General features: G+C 32.5%; 2 protein-coding genes across 3 annotated transcripts; both read left to right on the top strand.

The window, feature by feature from the left end:
- Nucleotides 1-9,146: 9,146 nt before the first annotated feature.
- Nucleotides 9,147-13,138, top strand: LOC123204530 (hsp70-Hsp90 organizing protein 3-like). Its single transcript, XM_044621243.1, has 7 exons — nt 9,147-10,164; nt 10,714-11,002; nt 11,442-11,527; nt 12,100-12,323; nt 12,431-12,497; nt 12,588-12,647; nt 12,756-13,138. Exons 1-7 carry the CDS (start codon nt 9,268-9,270, stop codon nt 12,867-12,869), a joined length of 1,737 nt encoding a protein of 578 aa, XP_044477178.1. The 5' UTR covers nt 9,147-9,267; the 3' UTR covers nt 12,870-13,138.
- Nucleotides 13,139-13,895: 757 nt separating this feature from the next.
- Nucleotides 13,896-18,247, top strand: LOC123203985. 2 transcript variants are annotated; one of them, XM_044620495.1, is made up of 9 exons: nt 13,896-14,176; nt 14,769-14,860; nt 14,955-15,101; nt 15,194-15,291; nt 16,352-16,424; nt 16,653-16,713; nt 16,815-16,900; nt 16,990-17,079; nt 17,950-18,247. In XM_044620495.1, the coding sequence occupies exons 1-9, from the start codon at nt 14,068-14,070 to the stop codon at nt 18,010-18,012; spliced, it is 819 nt and encodes a 272-aa protein (XP_044476430.1). In that variant the 5' UTR covers nt 13,896-14,067; the 3' UTR covers nt 18,013-18,247. The 2 variants fall into 2 exon arrangements, with proteins under 2 accessions (XP_044476430.1, XP_044476431.1); XM_044620496.1 differs by lacking the exon at nt 13,896-14,176 and having other exon boundaries at nt 14,750-14,860.
- Nucleotides 18,248-19,100: the final 853 nt, after the last annotated feature.

Here is a 19,100-nt window from a genome sequence, read left to right as displayed (position 1 = left end):
TAAATAGGCGGATTTAAGAGACGTATTATGAGAAATTGTATAGATCCCATGTACGGGCCCCATTAGTAGAGGTCTTTAAATCCAGGTAATTGAATCAGTTTGTTAATTTTTTGAATCGAATCGAATTTTTAATTTTAAAAAAAATCATGAATTGAAACCAAATTGATTTTAAACATAGCTGAAAATATCAATTAATCGAATCAAATTTTTAGTTAACTAATTTTGGAATGAATTTTAAATAATTATCTTATTTTATTATTTTTTTAATTTTTAAAATGTTTAATATCTTATTAATTTATTATTTAATTTTTCAAAAATTAGTTTGATTCAATTAATCGGTTTTGAAAATTAAATAAATTAACAATAGAATCAAAAAATCGGTTTTTCTATATTATTGAATTGGTATTTAAACTGATTTTTTTAATAATTGATTTTTTATTTTATTTTTAGTTAAAAAATGAGATCGGTTTAATTATTGGATAATTTTGGATGCAATTGCTCATTAGTTTTTCCATCCATTTAACACATGAAGTAAATTGTTATTTCATGCCCTAACATTTGGGAAAATCCCAAATTTTCAAAGAATAAAAATTATCTTTAAATTTTTTAAAATAATTGGTTGGCCGGTGGGCCAAATTTTCTTCCCTTCTTTTTCCATCGCGTTTTCATTCTCCCTTTTTTATCTTCTTCCATTCATCTTTTTTGGTGTAATTTTTTTTAAATCTATTTTCCTTGATTGTTTGTCAATGTGTGTATCTTTTTTGGTGCAATTTTTTTATCTATTTCCTTGGCTATTCATCAATGTGTTGAAGTGATTGTGCTGATAAGGATATCAAGTTTTGGCAGTGTTGTTGACGAGAGAGGTGTGATTTTAACCACAAGGTTTGACAATATCACACTTTGATTAATAAGATTATACCTTGGTTAGTACAATTTAAATCTACATTTTATAAAAGTAAAATAGTTATGAAATATATAATATACCTCGCTTATAATAAGGTAGCTTTAGACATTGATTAATAAATGAGATTAGAAAGGAGGTGAGTTTGTCTTGCTAATTGAGGAATAAGCATTGAGACATAATTAACCACCTTTTTTAGAGAGCTTCGATAGGCCTTCGAGTGGTTGTCCATCAATGATCTTAGGGTGGGTAAACTTGGTCGTTTATCCTATTATTAGCGAGACTGAAGCATTGCTAGGTTTATAAATCTTGGGAATAGATGTTGTCCTAGAGCTTGACATGTTGTCTAGTACTTTAAAATGCTTTTAACTAATACCTAAGGAAGATTTAGGTTCATCTGATGGTTGGTTCATCACCTTTGTAGTTGTTGAGTGTGAGAAACTTTTTCATATGGTGCAAACGTTTTTGTGATCATTTTCCTCTTGAAACTAGGCTCTTTTGATGTGGTGCATAACAAATGAACATACTTGTTCATTCGTTGAGCAATGCTAGGAAGATCATATTGAGGTTTACGAATGGTACTTCGCTAACATTGTGACGTGCTAGTCTTAAAGATGAAGTGACTATATTTTGTAGAACGGAGAGTTTTGGACTACTTTTTGAATTTTTTGAAGATCAATTCTCTAAGGCCTTTAGGTGCCATATTTCATGAGTCATTGTCAAGATTTGTGAGAGATTGTTGAAATGAGATGTGTGTATGCTCTTTGTCTAGTGCCAAACTGTTAATGCAATTTTTTGTCATTAAATGATGTATGTTGTTCAAAGTTTTGCACAAGATAGTGTTAGGATAGTGTCTTAAAACCAATCGTCACCGTTGTAATTTTATGTAATCAGTATTGTTTTAATTAATAAATAAGACATTTCATTATTATATATTGTACTTGCAATTTAGATCATTGTCGTTAGAATGGTCAAACCTTAATGAGGAGCTCAATGTATAACAACTAATTGTGAGAATCTTATATGCACATTAAATGTTTATTTTTAAAACGTTTATAAATCTAATATTTCCATGACTTAGGGCATAGGTAATAGTAATAAAACTATCATAGGATTGAACGACTCTATCAAAAGATGGTGATAGATGTCATGTGTCAAAATTATTTTTTGACAATTTGATGTAACACATTTAAGCAAGTTATAAACTTGTTTACAAGACATACCTATCGAGAAGATTCTATATAAAAATATTTTGTACAAGTATCGTTATAGTTTGACACCAATCTAACATAGTTTGGTTTAAGGATTTTCAAAAATGATTAACTATATCAAGATATGTATGAAAATTTTAGTGGACCAACAAAAGGATATGCCACTCTCGAGCACAGGAGTTGATATCTTAGATAGATCCATTGATAGATAACAACTAAGTAAATCTATGGTTATTGTAGGATTGAGTTGGTGTTTGATCTGATATCATTCAATTGTTGATAGAAGTTAGTCTATCTGTATTAAGGGTTCTTGAGGAAGACACTTAATTTATATCTTAACTTTGAAAGAGATATTGTATGATAAAATAACTAAATTGTACGTGCAATTGTATCATTAATAGGTTAAGAAGTCAAACGTTGACATTCTATTAATCAAATGGTCACGATATCTTGCTAGAGACTAATATTGGTTTGTGTTTAAATATATATTGGGTCAAGAGCTTGATATGAATTCGATCACTACTAACCTAGAGAAGAGTTTATGGATTACGCACAAAATAGAGTTGATCGGACTCTAAAGGCATTGAATTATCCGAGTTGAATCTAGTCTAAAACTCGAATGGAGAATTTCGAGTCTCAAAAAGGTCTTTGGGCTTGAAGTGCATTTTATAACACCTAGGGACCAAAGTTTAATAATCTTGGGATGTTTTGATGTGTATAAAATTGTCATGGATTGAGTTTATCTAATTAGATAAAGATAAACTCAATTTTGACTTTTAATGCAGGTGTATATGATAGGTGGATAAGGATGATCTGTTATCCTTATCTCCGCTCAAGAATTTGGATATATCACAGATTGTGCAGGATAAGAATCAAGGAGATGTATGCTTGTACATCTATGATGTACGGTCATACATGGTGCCTACATATACAGACACAATTTTTTCATAATTTTGACTTTGATGATTTTACTATTCACATACAGTCACACTTGTACACTAAATAGTATCCCCATGCATCACGTTGTAGCAAATGTCCCTACACTATTCTAACATCCTTGTGATTTGTGCTTCATGTGAATATTTGGGTATAGTTTTATTCTTGGTTTGTGAGCGACTTTAACATCTTTTAAGCCACTGTGGAAGATAAAAGAGCTACCAACATAGGTATAAGTCTTAAAACACCTTATTGATGTGATATATGTTGTGATTTGATATCTTACAAGTAAGATCTAAGTAGGGTTTTACAGTAATGTTTGTTTATATTAATAAAAAATTTTAAAACGGCGATTCCACTACTATTAAGACCATAAAACCCTACAAATAAGTTATAATAACAACGATTAGAATGTGAAAAAACTTTGATTAATCTACTATATGTGTGTGAAAACATAAATTAAGATAACTATTTGAAAGATAAGAGACATAATTTTTTTGTGGTTTGACGTGATGATCGAAATTTTTACATTAATGATAGTGTCATTATTATGAGAGTAATACAAGAATAATAATATAACATGGTATACATAGTAGTAATGTTGACAATGGTCACCTCCCTATCTTTGTCTCTTCTCACCTCCTTTTATATACACAATTTTTTTAAAGAAAATCACATTTAAAACTTCCCTCATTTATGGCCTTAATTCATAATTTAAATTTAAATAAGAACAATCACATGTTTATAATATTAGTTAACCTCTTGTTGGATGAATCGTTATGAAAGGATTGTGTTGTAGAATTATAATGGGTCTCTATGTGATTTTTCCTTGAAGCAGATCTTCCGCTTCACGAGCTATAGGGTTGGATTCGCCCTATCGCTAATCTTTTGTCCAAATGTGTAAGGCTAGGATAAGATTTCTATGACCTACAGGTTTCATGTTGACCACACGACACAATTCTCACCTATGTCATCCTCAATATGGATTAGGGTCTTTATTGTTATGAGCCCATTTAACACAATCATCTAATATCAGCAGCTTGAACATCATCTTTGCTTAAAACCAGTTTGAGCCCGGGCACCTATGTGTCTCGATATCTCCAACAATATTTGGAGAGTACCTTAGTGTAAGCTTTTGCGGTTTGTTAGGACTTTCTTTGCCTCCGAAGGGTCCATTTTGTCTTCTAATTTTGTTAAATGATAGATTTGTGGTTTGCAGTTCTTCAAGGTCAAAACTATCTAGATAAAACCCTAAGTCTATCAACTTTATAATCATAAAAGTTTAATTATAAAATATTGTTAGAAGAAATTTGAATCTATGCTTTACAAATGAGATCCTCTCCGTTACTACTTAAGTTAACCACTGGGAACATGCCATTTTAATTATAAAGACATACAACACGCCCAACAGAATCAGAGTGCGACAACCAATCTTTCAACAAAGTCAACACTAAAGATTCAACACTTAGCAAAACATTGACTACACAAGTAAATTACACTTTAACCATAAACATTATATTTTTCTTTTTATCCCTAATTTCATTTTACTCTAAATAAAATTAAAAATTAATCATCACTAGCAAAATCAAGAATCGTACCAATTGATACAACTTTTACTGGAATCACACTTGACTACAGTTAATTTTACATATCTAAATTCGGGATAAAAATATATTTAATTATTTTGGAAACAAAATATTATCTAGTTGGAAGACTTTTTTGTTTTTTTCATCAATTTTTATAAAAAAATAGTCCCTAATAAAACATAATTGATTTTTCATTTTTGAAAATACAAATAGATAAACTTTCCCTTAGTAGATGTAGACTTATTTCCATAATGAGTTTTATTGAGGACCAATATTGCTTTCATTTACTGACCAAAAAGCAATATTGTTTTTATTTTTATTTTTTGCCATCTAAAGTTCTTATTTTAATGAGTCTTTTAATGTCATCTTTTCTTTCCAAAAAATTAATTTAAAAAACCAATAGCGTTTTCAAATTTCACGAAGAAATTTGAGATTCATGCCATACATGGTCTGACTTTCATTGAAATAACACCCCATTATTCTGGTAGTTGGAACCTACAATTTTGGCCATCGACTCACATTGCTTCTAATGTGATCTGGTCGAACCCCATAAGATTATTATACTTTGGCTATTGCGATTTAAGAAAATTATACTTTATCAATGGAATTTTCATCTTCTATTTGACCAAATTGCTTATGACCGAGTTAATGACAATATGATATTATCTTAGTGCCCTTTTCCCATAATTGAAGTTGGATTTTGAGTAAAAATTTATAGTTTAAGATCAAGAGATTTTATTATACATATAATTATTTACGAATTCGAAACAATAATTGTGTATATTTGTATTTGAAGACTCCACCTATAAGAAATTTATTACAAAACATCTACTTATCTACATGGAGACGCCAAGACACCAATAGGATGGAGAAGGAGTTAGGGATGTATCATAGGTGTTAGACCATAAATTAGGGTAAGTGATTGAATAGATTACACCAAGAAATTTGAAAGAGAAATTTCTTCACTCTCTATGATATGCGATTAGGGTACGAGAATTATGAGAATATATGTCATTGAGGCACATATATAACCTTAGAAATTTTCACTCCACACCCCAAACTTTTAGCTTATTACTTTGACCCTTAAACTTTTGGTTTCTTTGACTTAGGCTCAACAATATGAATTGTGTTTATTCCGAAATTACAAGTCATATTAAAAGAGATCTAAATTCATCATGTTTGAGTAAATCCGAGGTGATTCACTCTACATGTAATGAATCTGAATCTTTTTAGTTTTACTGGACAATACCTCGTTGTGTGTGATCTATAAGTTACCTATTAAGTTAATAGTGAATAAAATGATAATTAATCTACAATTAATCATCATTTTATTCATAGACCATGAGCAACCTCTAGTAAGACATCATGACTACTCAATTAGTAGAGACTCAATGTTTAGTTGATTTCATTTTTCACTGGCATAATTACTGTGTAATTGAATCCTTTTATTATATTAATATCTACTTAAGATACTCTTAACTTCATGATTTGATTTTCGAAGTAATAATAAAATATTATTAGACTTGAGAACTAATTTAATCCTACTTTGACTATAAATTTAATTGGTTATAGTCATCTATCAAACAACACCATGAGAAATCTTTACTCATACCTAATAGAGATGAATTGTATAACAATTTCACCATAACCGTGATATACTTCTTGACCTATCTAACAACTACCATATTGATAGCCTTAACAAATAATACTACATTAAGCTAGTGTCAAATTAGGTAGGTTAGTGCACAAGATCCTCCGATGATCTTAAGTTTAAGGATTACATGCACTACCTATTAGACGATTAGTTCCATATACACTAAGTTATTATCTATGTGGAATCCTCTAGTTGGTTAGTCTGGTGAATGTGCAATCAATTTGCATTCGTGTTACACCAAGTTAATACAAATAACCTTGACATGTAAAATCTATCATTATCTTTTTGTAGGATCGTTTAACACGATGATAATCTTATTGTATTATATGCGCCCTTTGTTAGAATTACTTGGGGGTATGAATGTTTCTAGCATGACACCATACGTGTTTATATGATCCTCAAGATCAAGCTACACATTGATTTTCTCGTTATAGTTTTACCAATTTAAGACATTTATTTCATTCATATATTTTACACATGTATGAATATATGAAAAGTTTTACCAATTTAAGACATTTATTTCATTCATATATTTTACACATGTATGAATACATGAAGAATTGTCATTTATTTATTATTGAAACATGGTACAACGTTCAAGTGAAATTACAAGTTTAGCCTTGATGATTGGCTTTAGAGTACTTACTTTAACAATGAAGGATATTTTTATCTTTCTAGAGTGTGTATCATAAAGATTAACTAACTTCACTAACAATGTTGATGAAAAGTGCGAAAATGTCAGTTTTTTACTTTAAGAATAGAAACTTGTCATTTTGAGATCTTTTGAGTGGAAAAGAGTGATTCTCCTTCTCTAAAGATTAGAGTTATATTTCATATTTCAGGTGACTTCCCTTTACAATTCAACACATACCCACCCCCCGGCCCAAAAAAAAAAAAAAAAAAGAAACACAAATTATTCAACTTTAGTAAATGAAAAACAACTCCAAATATTTTATTTAATATAACGTCTATAAAATAAGATAATAATTGATAACCGAGGAAGCCTTTTATCTTATCTTAAGATTGTAGTTTTTAGCAGTAGAAGTTTCTAATTCAGTATCACAACTTGTTCTAGGTATACAATTATGCTCTCTCCCGTGGAATCACCAATTATCATTAATTCCAAATAAAGAATATTATGGAAGATGTTGTGAAATGAGAATAAAGTTTCAGTAAAATTATGCGTACTTATTTTATGTACATAAATATGTATACATTTGATATTTATTATTAAATAATTGAGTGATTTAGAATTATACCAATCTATGACAAAATTTCTGTTAAAACTCTCAATTAAGGTTAGAGATAAAATCATTATTTACTAAAAAAATTAAAGTTTTGGTACATTTTATTCTTCTAGATGTAAAAATCTCACAATTCCCCTCCCCCCAAAGTTTTCAAGTTTTGAAAAGTGGCCACTTTACCTGTAAATCCCTAGGTTTTCTTTCTCCTCTCATCAGCGACCACCTTCGACAATGATGACTTTTATAAACGCTATGAGAGAGTCGGAACCATCCCTAACAGAGTTCCTTCGTCTCTGTTAACAAAGGAACTCTGTCGAAGATGGTTTCGATCTCTTGTCACGTTTCTAGAGGTCGTCATCATTGGAAATAGTTGTCGGTGAGGATAGAAAGAAAACTTAGTGATTTGGGGATGAAATGGTTACTTTTCAAAATTTAAAAATTTTGAATAAGAGAAATTGTGAGATTTTTAAACTTAAGGAGTAAAATATGATAAAATTTTAATTTTTTCAATAAATAACGGTTTCATTCTTAACTCTAATTAAGATTTTTAATAAAAATTTTGTTATAAATGAATATTTAAGTTTTAAAAATTTCGTAAATATATATCTATCAATGTATTAAAACTTAGATAAAAAATAGTTCTTTGATTTAAATCAAAGTTCAAAGTCATAGGATAAACATCATTAAGGGTCGTTTGCCACCACTAATCATAAAGTAATTTAACAATAGTACTTTCTTATTTTCTAACCTTACTTAATGTGTCATTACATCAAATAAGTGCTTAATCTATTTATCTATTTATTTTAAAGAAAATTTTGAAAAATCCGTTACATGTCTTATATTTAGGGGTGTTTAAATTTAACTAATCGAATCAGATGATATTTTTTACATGAACCAAAGTTTTTGTTTGAAAAAAATCATAAACTAAAATCGAATTAATTTTTAATTAAATTGAAAATACTAATTAATTAATCGATCTCAAAGACTTATCTTATTTTATTATTATTTTTTAATTTTTTTTCAAAAATAGATTCAATTTTTTATTATCTTCTTATTTAATTTATTTAAAACCACTTTGATTCGATTAATTAATTTTAAAAATAGATAAATTCAACTAAAAACATATTTTTCTATAATTTTGAATTGTTATCTAAAACAATTTTTTAAATAACTTATTTTTAATTAAAAAGTTAATATGATTTGGTTACCCAATAATTATAAACATCTCTACTTATATCTTAAATAAAACTATAAATATAAAAAATAGTACAAATTGGAGTCGCAACTGATAAGTAAGTTATATGAATAGTATTTTTATCTCACTTTAAAAATACTCTAATTAAATATTATTAAATCACTTACTCAAATATTATTAGAGGGATGGATCAAATTAATAATGAGACTTAGTATTAACGGATAAGATTATATGTATAAATAATAATTTATTATTATATAATTAAATATTATTTTATATTTAATTTTTAATTATTTAATTATATAATTATATATTATTATTTGTATATAAATTTACGTATAAAAATTGTATTTACTGCAGTGCTCACCAGCAATGCCTCACCAAAACGACCTGCTTTTCCAGTGAAACGAGTCACTTGATCGAACCTTCCAGAACCCCCCTTGTATGGTTTGTTATATTCATCCATAGCACGCAACAAAACCTAATTTTCCTAGTTGTTATTATTTTCTTATTTTGATTGGCAAACATCCTCGTGCTGATATGGCAGAAGAGGCTAAAGCCAAAGGCAACGCCGCCTTCTCTGCCCGAGACTATGAAGCCGCCGTCCGTCACTTCACCGATGCCATCGCTTTGGCTCCGTCCAACCACGTTCTCTACTCCAATCGATCCGCCGCCTACGCCTCTCTCCAAAACTACGCAGAAGCTTTAGCCGATGCTAAGAAGACTGTCGAGCTCAAACCGGGCTGGCCTAAAGGCTACAGCCGGCTTGGCGCGGCTTACGTCGGTTCACAAAACTATGTCGACGCTATTGCGGCTTACAAAAAAGGCCTTGAAATTGATCCCGACAATGAAGCACTCAAATCCGGCTTAAACGACGCAGAAGCAGCGGCCGCAAAACCGTCTGGATCTCGGGCTTCGCCAGCAGACAATCCGTTTAGTTCTGCCTTCGGCGGGCCCGAGATGTGGGCGAAATTAACGGCGGATCCGACCACGAGAAGTTATCTTCAACAGCCTGATTTTCTTACAATGATGCAAGAAATTCAGAAGAATCCTAACAATTTAAACCTCTACTTAAAGGACCAACGTGTGATGCAAGCTTTAGGAGTTTTATTAAACGTGAAGTTCAAGGGGCCCACTGGTGATGACATGGAAATTCCGGAGGAAGAATCACCTAAGAAATCAGAGCCAGCTAAGGAAATGAAGAAGCCCGAGCCAGAGCCCGAGCGGGAACCGGAGCCTATGGAGGTTTCAGAGGAGGATAAGGAAAAAAAGGACAGAAAGACACAAGCATTGAAAGAAAAAGAAGAGGGAAACGCTGCGTATAAGAAGAAGGATTTTGAGAAGGCAATTGCACATTATACCAAGGCATTGGAGTTGGACGACGAGGATATTTCTTACCTAACTAATCGTGCCGCAGTGTATCTCGAGATGGGCCAGGTAACAATTTTCGCTTTGTTAATTCCTGCCCTTTTATTTTACCTGTCTTTCTCTTTGGGAGAATTAGTTATGATTCAAGCTAAAAGTTTGTAGTTTGAGTACAAAATGATAATTAAAGTTCATATGTAGTAATTATAAAAAGTTAGTGCTCTACGCTGCTTGGAAGAAATGGTAATTTTAGCATGCTCCAACAATAGTGAAATCTTATGTTAAAACCTAACTTTTGTGATTCTCTGTGCAGAGTTCAAATTTCAAAAGCTTAACTTATTGAGATGACTTAGTTTCTAGTATTTTAGAATTTAATGAAGTGGAAGTTTTGCCTGTTTCCTTTTAAAAGATCTTAGTTCCAAGCCTTTACAGCTTAAGTTCTAAAACTTTCGCTTAGGTCTGTTAAATTTTATTTTGTTTTACTAATCAAAGAAGTAGAGGTTGTGTTAAGTTATTTTATCTTTCAAAGTTTCCCTAAATTTAGCATCTCGAATTTTCTGGTTGAAATATTTTGTTCAAAATTTATCTTTTTGATCCTATTGTCAACATAACTCATTTTAGCATGAAGAATGCATCAAAGATTGTGATAAGGCTGTTGAAAGGGGAAGAGAGCTTAGATCTGACTTTAAGATGATAGCAAGGGCCTTGACTAGGAAGGGAACTGCTCTGGTGAAAATGGCAAAATGCTCAAAGGACTACGAATCTGCTATTGAGACTTTCCAGAAAGCTCTAACTGAGCATCGTAATCCAGACACATTGAAGAAACTTAATGAAGCTGAGAAAGCTAAAAAGGAACTAGAGCAACAAGAGATTTTTGATCCAAAGATAGCTGATGAGGAGCGTGAAAAAGGTACCTTCTTCTGTTTGGCTTTTGGCTATTGATGCATCTGTCTTTGGATATAACATTTTCTTTTGATAAACTAGTGCTATTGCAAAATAGCTTTGAGTTTCTCTTCCACTCTCTCTTCCTCACATCTCATACAGACTATGTGCATGTGCATATGCACATGTACACAAATATGTGTATGTAGTTGAAGCTTCCTATTATTGGGCGTTTCTGAGTTGCTTTATGACCTATTGTTATGGCATTTGGTGTTTATACGTGATCTAGGAAGTTCACAATTTGTTGCATTATGAAAGAGATACTATCCCTAATTAATGTGTTTTGGTGTAGTCCTCCCCTCTCTGAGTGTGGTTTAATAATAGGTAATTTTGTGTTCTACCTAAATTAGGAACATGATTCTCTGTTAGCTAATTTGTTTAAGTCTTCTGTTGATGATGATTTGCAGGGAATGAGTATTTCAAGCAGCAAAAGTACCCAGAGGCTGTGAAACATTACTCAGAATCATTGAGTAGGAATCCCAAAGACCCAAAGGTTTGAAGTTTTATCCAATTTATCCATAGTGCAGTGCTTATTATATTCCTCATCTAGCATATATGGTAGTTTGTTAGAGACCTGCGTAAATCAATCCCTTGATATTCATAAACACAGCAAACCAATTTCTGAGAAATGAACCAAAGTTGCTACTATTTACTAACAATCCAACGAATACAATGGTGGACTCATGGTTTTACACCACATTAATTACAAAACCAAGCCGAAAGAGAAAAGAACAATTTTGAGGAGCCAGTTCCTCCCTGGTTACAGCCACCAATTTCTCGATTCTTCTCTGTCCTTTTCTACATTTCGTGTCTTATTTCCAATTCCACATTGTGCCCACACTCCTTCAGCCTCTCCTTATGGTCTCTATCTCTATCTTTCCTTGTAATCAATTTGTAAACCTTATCAACATTTCATATTCTGCTGCTTTTACCCTTGCACACCATCCTGCAGCCTGCACTTATTCACTTTCCTCTGCTAGCACCTGTGTGCTTACAAGTATATAACTTAGTGATGGGATGCTTAACATAGTTACTGATTGATGAGAGCTGTCTTTGGCCTTTCAGGCGTACAGTAACAGAGCTGCATGCTACACAAAATTGGGCGCATTGCCTGAGGCTTTGAAGGATGCGGAGAAGTGCATTGAGCTTGATCCAACCTTTTCTAAAGGGTATACCAGAAAAGGGGCTGCTCAGTTTTTTATGAAAGAATATGATAAAGCTTTGGAAACATACCAGGAGGGGCTGAAGCATGACCCTGAAAACCAGGAGCTGCTTGATGGCATGCGAAGGTAGCATACATGAATACAGCTTCTGCAGTTTTATTGCTGTAATGAATGCTTTCTTCCGAAAATTCCTGTGGTTGGGGTCTTAATTGTTTCTCTAAAATTCTGTGCAGATGTGTGCAACAAATTAACAAGGCCGGCCGTGGAGAATTAAGCACTGAAGAGTTGAAGGAGAGACAGGTTATCCTTTTTGGAATACCTATTTGTCATTTAGGTTCATTTTGTTCAACCATTTGGGCGGTGCTATTTTAATTCTGTTCCATTTTGCAGGCCAAAGCAATGCAGGATCCCGAAATTCAGAATATTCTTTCTGACCCTGTAATGAGACAGGTAAGGAGGGCTAAGATTTTTTCTTATGTGGAGTGAAATAAATTCTGGAATACCAACATAAAATTTAACCATATAAAATTGACTAAAAGGAATTTGGTTTGTGGATAGGTGTTGGCTGACTTCCAAGAAAACCCCAAAGCTGCTCAGGACCACATGAAGAACCCAATGGTGATGAACAAGATTCAGAAGCTGATCAATGCTGGAATTGTCCAGATTAAATAAATTTGAAAAAAAAGTTTACTAATGAGAAAAGGAAAAAAAAAAACTACTGCACTTTTGTAAATTGTTTTTTGTTTTGTTTGAGTGGATTTGGAGTTGCTTTATTTACAATTTAATATTCATTTTATCTATTTAGATATATTATTTTACACCTTTCTCCTCTTGTTTGTATTACTCGATTTATTACAGCTGTGTAAACCCGCAAGCCGTGGGCAAATTTGTCAGCTTATCGTCCAGAAATTTCAATGTAACACTTACCTGGATTAAGCTTATTCTAACAATCTTATAATTATGGTGGTCGAGGCAAATTTGGGTTCGGGTTAAACCTGACAGTTTCGAGTCCTTAACCTGGCCTTTTCTAGAATGTACAAGCATATGTCAGCCCATGAAACTTTAGTAACTTTAGTCACGAGCACTCGAGTTGTCACTCTCTTTCTCACACTCACTCGTATTTTCACTTGCACTTATATTTTATTTATATCTGTTTTTATTTTTTATTTTGATCTAGTTATATAAATAGTCAAACTAAAAATCGGTTTATTTTAGAATAAATTTATAAATATTTTGATTTATAAGTTATCAAATTTATAATTAGTGTGATGATGTTGAAATATATTGTTAAGAAAATATTGTTGAAGAAAAATGCTACAAAAAAAAAAAATACAATTTGAAAAAAAATAATTATTAGAGAGTAAAGGTATTATTCGAGTAAATGTATTATTCGAATAAATGTAATATGATTGAAAAAAATAATTAATAGAGAATAAGGGAATTATTGAAATATATATTGAATTTACTTTAAAAAATTTTATTAAAAAATTATCCAAAAATGTTTATGCACAAATGTTTCTTTCCGCCGATTTGAATTAATATTCTTTTAACTTCTGAATTAATTTTAGAATATTTAAATTATTAAAAATATAAGTTAAACATTAAGGATAATATAGTAATTTCATATTGTATATCTGGATTAAAACGGGACTTTCGGTTAAGGAAGATCCTTTTTAGTGAGAAAGTGTGATTTATATGCTGAAAAATGTTAGTCGGCCAAACCTTGGGTGGGACAAGGTAATTTCACTCTCACCCTTAAGAAAACAACCAAAGGGACAAGTTCACAACTAGTAACCACGACCTCTTGTTCTCTTTATCCGCACCACACCTGTGTAGGAGGGAAAAGACTACTAAGAGCTGAAAATAAAAAATGGTAGCTGAGTGTGTAACGACTTTATGTTCTTCTTCTTCTTCCAAGCTCTTCAATTTACACCACACTAACAGAAGAAACTTCTCTGTTTCTGCTATGGCAGCTAATGGTATATAGATCTTTCTCTTTCCCTTACTGTTGTTTCATTAATTTCTTTTGTGAACTAACTTTCCGTTCTTTCCATTAATTTAGGTTTGTCTTTAATCTAGATTGTGAAATATTAACTTTTTCAACTTGAGTTTGCTTATATAGAAGTTCTTTATTTAATTTGATTATCTTAGTCTCTTTTTATTCAGAATAAACTTAACTTAAATTGTAATTGCATTGAATGGATACTTTTTGAATAATCAGGTTGCATACGGTGCAGTAATTTGATTTCTCCGGAAAGTAAACTTTGTTTTGTGTTTATCCTAGAGAAATATTAAATATGGCATTGTCAATTTTGTTCAATAAAATTTATGGATAAATGATGGCTTCTTTGCTTCTAGTTCTCTCCTCTCCCTTTCTCATATTTGATCTTAAAGTTCATTCGTGAAATTCAATCGAATAACTTGAGCGTAAACCATTCATATTTTTTCTATTGGGTTTCAAAAGTCACTTAATAGATTTAACGTAATAGACATTCTTGCTTGGAGAACCCTGGAATCTTATTATTGATCATATATGGTGTCATTATAATCCAATGGTCACTCTCTCAATAGGCATTGCAATGGCCAGCACCTCCATAATTAGCACTGCCTGTAAAATCCGAAGACCATCCTCTTCGAGACTGAGAATCTCCTGCATTGGATGGGTAATGTTTTCAAAAAAAATTGATAGAGATTTTTTCTGTTTTTCTAGGAAATTTTCATCATTTATAGGATTTGAACACTAAATTGTTTCTGAAGGACCCAGAAGGCATTCTGGGGCCACCCCAGACAGGCCATATTGCAAGATTAGAGTTTAAAAGACAGCTTGAGAAAGACTCTGAGGCACGAGAAGCCGTTGAGCGACAAGTTCGTGAAGAAACTGAGCGTCGTAGAGCTCTTCGCCAGGTAAAATTTGAATCTTAATATTTTATTGTTAAATAACATTGTTTTTTCTGTGATTGTTATGTCATTTTTGCTGGTTGGTGGAATTGTTTTAGTCTCGTGTTATACCGGATACTTCGGCAGAGCTTGTAGAGTATTTTCTTGACACTGAAGCTCAGGAGATTGAGTATGAAATAGCGAGGCTGAGGCCACGGTTAGTTGTTATTTGTTTTATTTTAATTTTAACATGAAGAGAATGTTATATTTTAAAAATGCTTGACTTGATTTTATTTGGTTTCTTCCAAGATTAAGAAGATTGATGCTTACTTGTAAAGAGAATTCTCTGTGACCAAGATTTTGGGCTTATTTTTATTTCCTTTTCAATAAGCTGGGTTTCTTTATCCTCTCAATATTTGGTTTGATATTATCCCACTTAATTGGCATCTTCTTCACTATTTTTTTGTTGGGTCTTCCTTTCTTGGGATTGGGTTACCTTTTGGAACTTTCTTCTCCATGGAGGTTGTTTGCCCATGGGGTTTCTCTCTTCAAAGAGGAAGGGTCATATAAGTTTACCCAATCCCTTATCATCAGACATGTTTGAAGTGGATGGAGAATAGAAGATTAAGACGTTTGCTTCACTGCTTTATTGCCTCTCTTATTATGGCTTTAGTCCCAATCAGTTACCTTCTCCTACATTATGAGGTGACATCATTTGTATTTCAGTTCATGAAGATTTATATCAACAGCAAGTTTCTTCTTGCAAAACTAATTTGGTCGGCCTTTTACTTATTTATAAGCGTTCTAAACCTTTGAAATTGGAGAATCTGAACTTACATTTGCCAAAACATTTGGGTCCCTAAGTCCGAGTGAAAGTTAGTCTGATGTTTATTTCTGAACACCCAACTGGAAGAAATTAGTCCATGAGTCCCCTAGAGTAACTGCATTTGTATGTCATATGATTAGTCATACAATACATTTAAACAAGTGGCCTCATTGACCCTGATCTTGATGCTAAATTTGTTAGTGAAAGCAGACATGTGAGCCTCTTCTGCCTTTTGGGCAGTTGGAACAAAGTGATGGCTATGTCATCTTTTCAGAAACAACCATTGACTTGATTCTGACTTCCCTCACTTCCTTTATATCCACCTTATTTAGTCCGCTCTCCTCTTTATGGGATTGCTGTTTTTATCATCATAGTGAATGGGATGTGTTTTACTTCACAAATTGAAAAATTTCCTTCAGTTATGCAATGGTAACATATGAATTGTTTGCAGATTGGACCAAGAGTTTTTCTCACACCTGCAATTTGAAATAGGTCAACTTCGCTTTGCTGTTTCAAAAACTCAGGTTCGTTCTTCTAACTGTATATTTGAGGAAAAAAAATTCTCTACGGTTGCTGTACATTCAACTAACCAATCATGGAGTGTTGCATCTGCACGTGTGGCATGCGTTGACCCCATAATAAGTTGATCGTGCAATACATCCGTTGTATGGAATATTTGCTTGTATTTGAGATGAATGTTATAGCATAATTACATAGAACAATGATATGAAAACCACTGATGTATCTTGTAGGATATTGAAGATAGATTGATTGAGCTGGAAGCATTACAGAAGGCTCTGCAAGAAGGAACAGGTTTTATTTTATTTTTAATCTAATCCATGGTACTGAAGGATTCAGAAATTTTTCTTTTTACTAAAAGTGCTCAATTGTTGGCTCCTTTTCTTGGTCTACAGAAGCCTATGATAAAATGCAGTCTGACCTTATAACAGCAAGAAAAAGCCTAACAAAAATAGTGACTTCAAAGGATGTGAAAGGAACTGTATGCCTAAACTTCTTTTTTGGCTGATCAAGTCTCTATATTTGATATTCTTTAATTTTTATTGTGGGTTTGACTTTATTCTTATGCAGTTACTGGAAATGATAGAAAAAAATGAGATCAATAGATCCTTATTGACACTTCTAGATGAAAACATAGCAAATGCACAGAGGGGAAACCAGGTTAGTAATGTCGGAAATATTTTCCTCATCTTCATCTGTTTTTATAAATAAAAAATGACTTTCCATTTTTTCCACGTTGAAGACAAGGTCGCTTTCTAATATATTTGATTTTGATAATATTTGATTGCAATAATGAGATTGGATATTGCTAGAATAAACATGGATAACTGGATTGAGGAGAGAAGGAAAAGAAAAAAGTATGGTGTTTGAGTTCAGGACAACATTGAGAGGTTACTGTTTTCGGGAGTAGTTGACATCTCTCATTGTTAGTTTTAGCGTTGTTTCATATTGGAGTAATTTTTTCTTGTAGAAGGTTTCTAGCAATGGGGGTTTACTTTTCGGGTGAAATCTAGGGCTGGATTCGAGCCGAGCCAGCTCGGGCTCGAGCTCGGCTCGGCTCGGTTCGAGCCCGAAACGAGCCGAGCCCGAGCTGGCTCGGTATATTTTTTTAAAAATTTTTTTATACAAAACGGCGTCGTTTTGATTTTTATATATATACAAAACGGTGTCGTTTTGATATAAAAAACGAGCCGAGCCGAGCCGAACTGAAAACGAGCCGAACTCGAGCCGAGCCGAATTCGGCTCGAGTCGAGCTCGAGCCGAACTCGAGCCGGCCCTCAAAAAGCCGAGCCGAGCCCGAGCTGGCTGCGAGCCGAGCTCGGCTCGGCTCGAATCCAGCCCTAGTGAAATCAGGTAGAGTTTCTCTGGTCACAAAGAGAAAAAAAAAAAAAGAAAGAAAAAAGGGCAGAGGAAATATTCAGCAAGTATGCCTAGTATGTCAATAATCACAAATGAATAATAGATCATAAACTTCTGCTTTTGACTTTTAGAATACTCATAGCTTTTACATGTTTGATTTCTGACTTGCAGGAACAAGCAGCAGCGTTCATGCAAAAAGTCCGAGCAGCTGTTCTCAAGTACATGACAGTTTAAAATTCCATTGTCAAATAATTCATCTGCACTTTTTATTCTTTATATTGAATTCCTCCTGAGTTTCAGATTTGAGCACAAACTCTATTTCTGGCTACGTTAGGTAGATTATGAAAACACTGCGTGTGAAAGGTGGAATACTGCATAAACACATAGTAGCAAAAAGCAAATTACATTTGTAGATGCAGTGGCATTGTATTTTTATTAAATGAGACTTACAGAGCAGATATTAGAACAACTTCTCATAGAATCATATCCCTTGACATCCAAGTTTAACGGGGAAGAGACAAGATAAGATTGAACACTATAATTCATATCTATCCTAGAAAGTAGAAAGCACTGGAAAAAATTTTGTTTATATATATATATACACACACAAACACACACACACACATCATCGTATCATTCAATCACAAACTTTCATTTCAGTCTGTAACATATAATAACAAGGGTAACTATTGAATTGAAAATGCCCCTATGATTTCGATTATTATATCACTATATGTGCTTATTTTTATGGCCAAAAGATTATTCCCAACCAGTGTTTATTCTATTGATAAATTTTTTATAATTAAATTTAAAAAATTCAAATATTCATCTATTATCTAATTATGGTAGCATTTTTGTGTTAGTTTAATTATAAATTATTAATTTAGTATATGAAAAACCAAAACTAGTTTGGAGCATTAGGTCAGAAATAGTCTTTTGGAATGGCCTGCTGGTAACGTATGAGTTTTGCAAACAAGATAAACTAGTTTCAAGCCTCAAAATTTGTCTATCTAATGTAGAATCAAAATTACAATTAAACAAAATGGAGTATGACTGGGTGGCATGTGCCATTGCCAAGACAAAATTTTGCAAAACACTATTAAAATAACAGAACAACTGATTTTATTTTGGGTAACAAGAAACTCTCCTCGAGCCGCATCTCCCTTTGGAGATTGTTTCGACTATATTGAGCATGTCAAACTCTAGATCCAGTAATAACATAATAATTGTTGATGTGAACCAATTCTTCCATTACCCAGTCCGGTTTCAAAATCATGAGGCCATCTATTATTACATTAAGTCAAATTCACCATCAGTTAATT

Source organism: Mangifera indica, chromosome 20 (genome assembly GCF_011075055.1).
Source record: "Mangifera indica cultivar Alphonso chromosome 20, CATAS_Mindica_2.1, whole genome shotgun sequence".
In the NCBI taxonomy this organism is placed as follows: Eukaryota; Viridiplantae; Streptophyta; class Magnoliopsida; order Sapindales; family Anacardiaceae; genus Mangifera; species Mangifera indica.
This window is presented reverse-complemented; position numbering and strand designations above follow the sequence as displayed.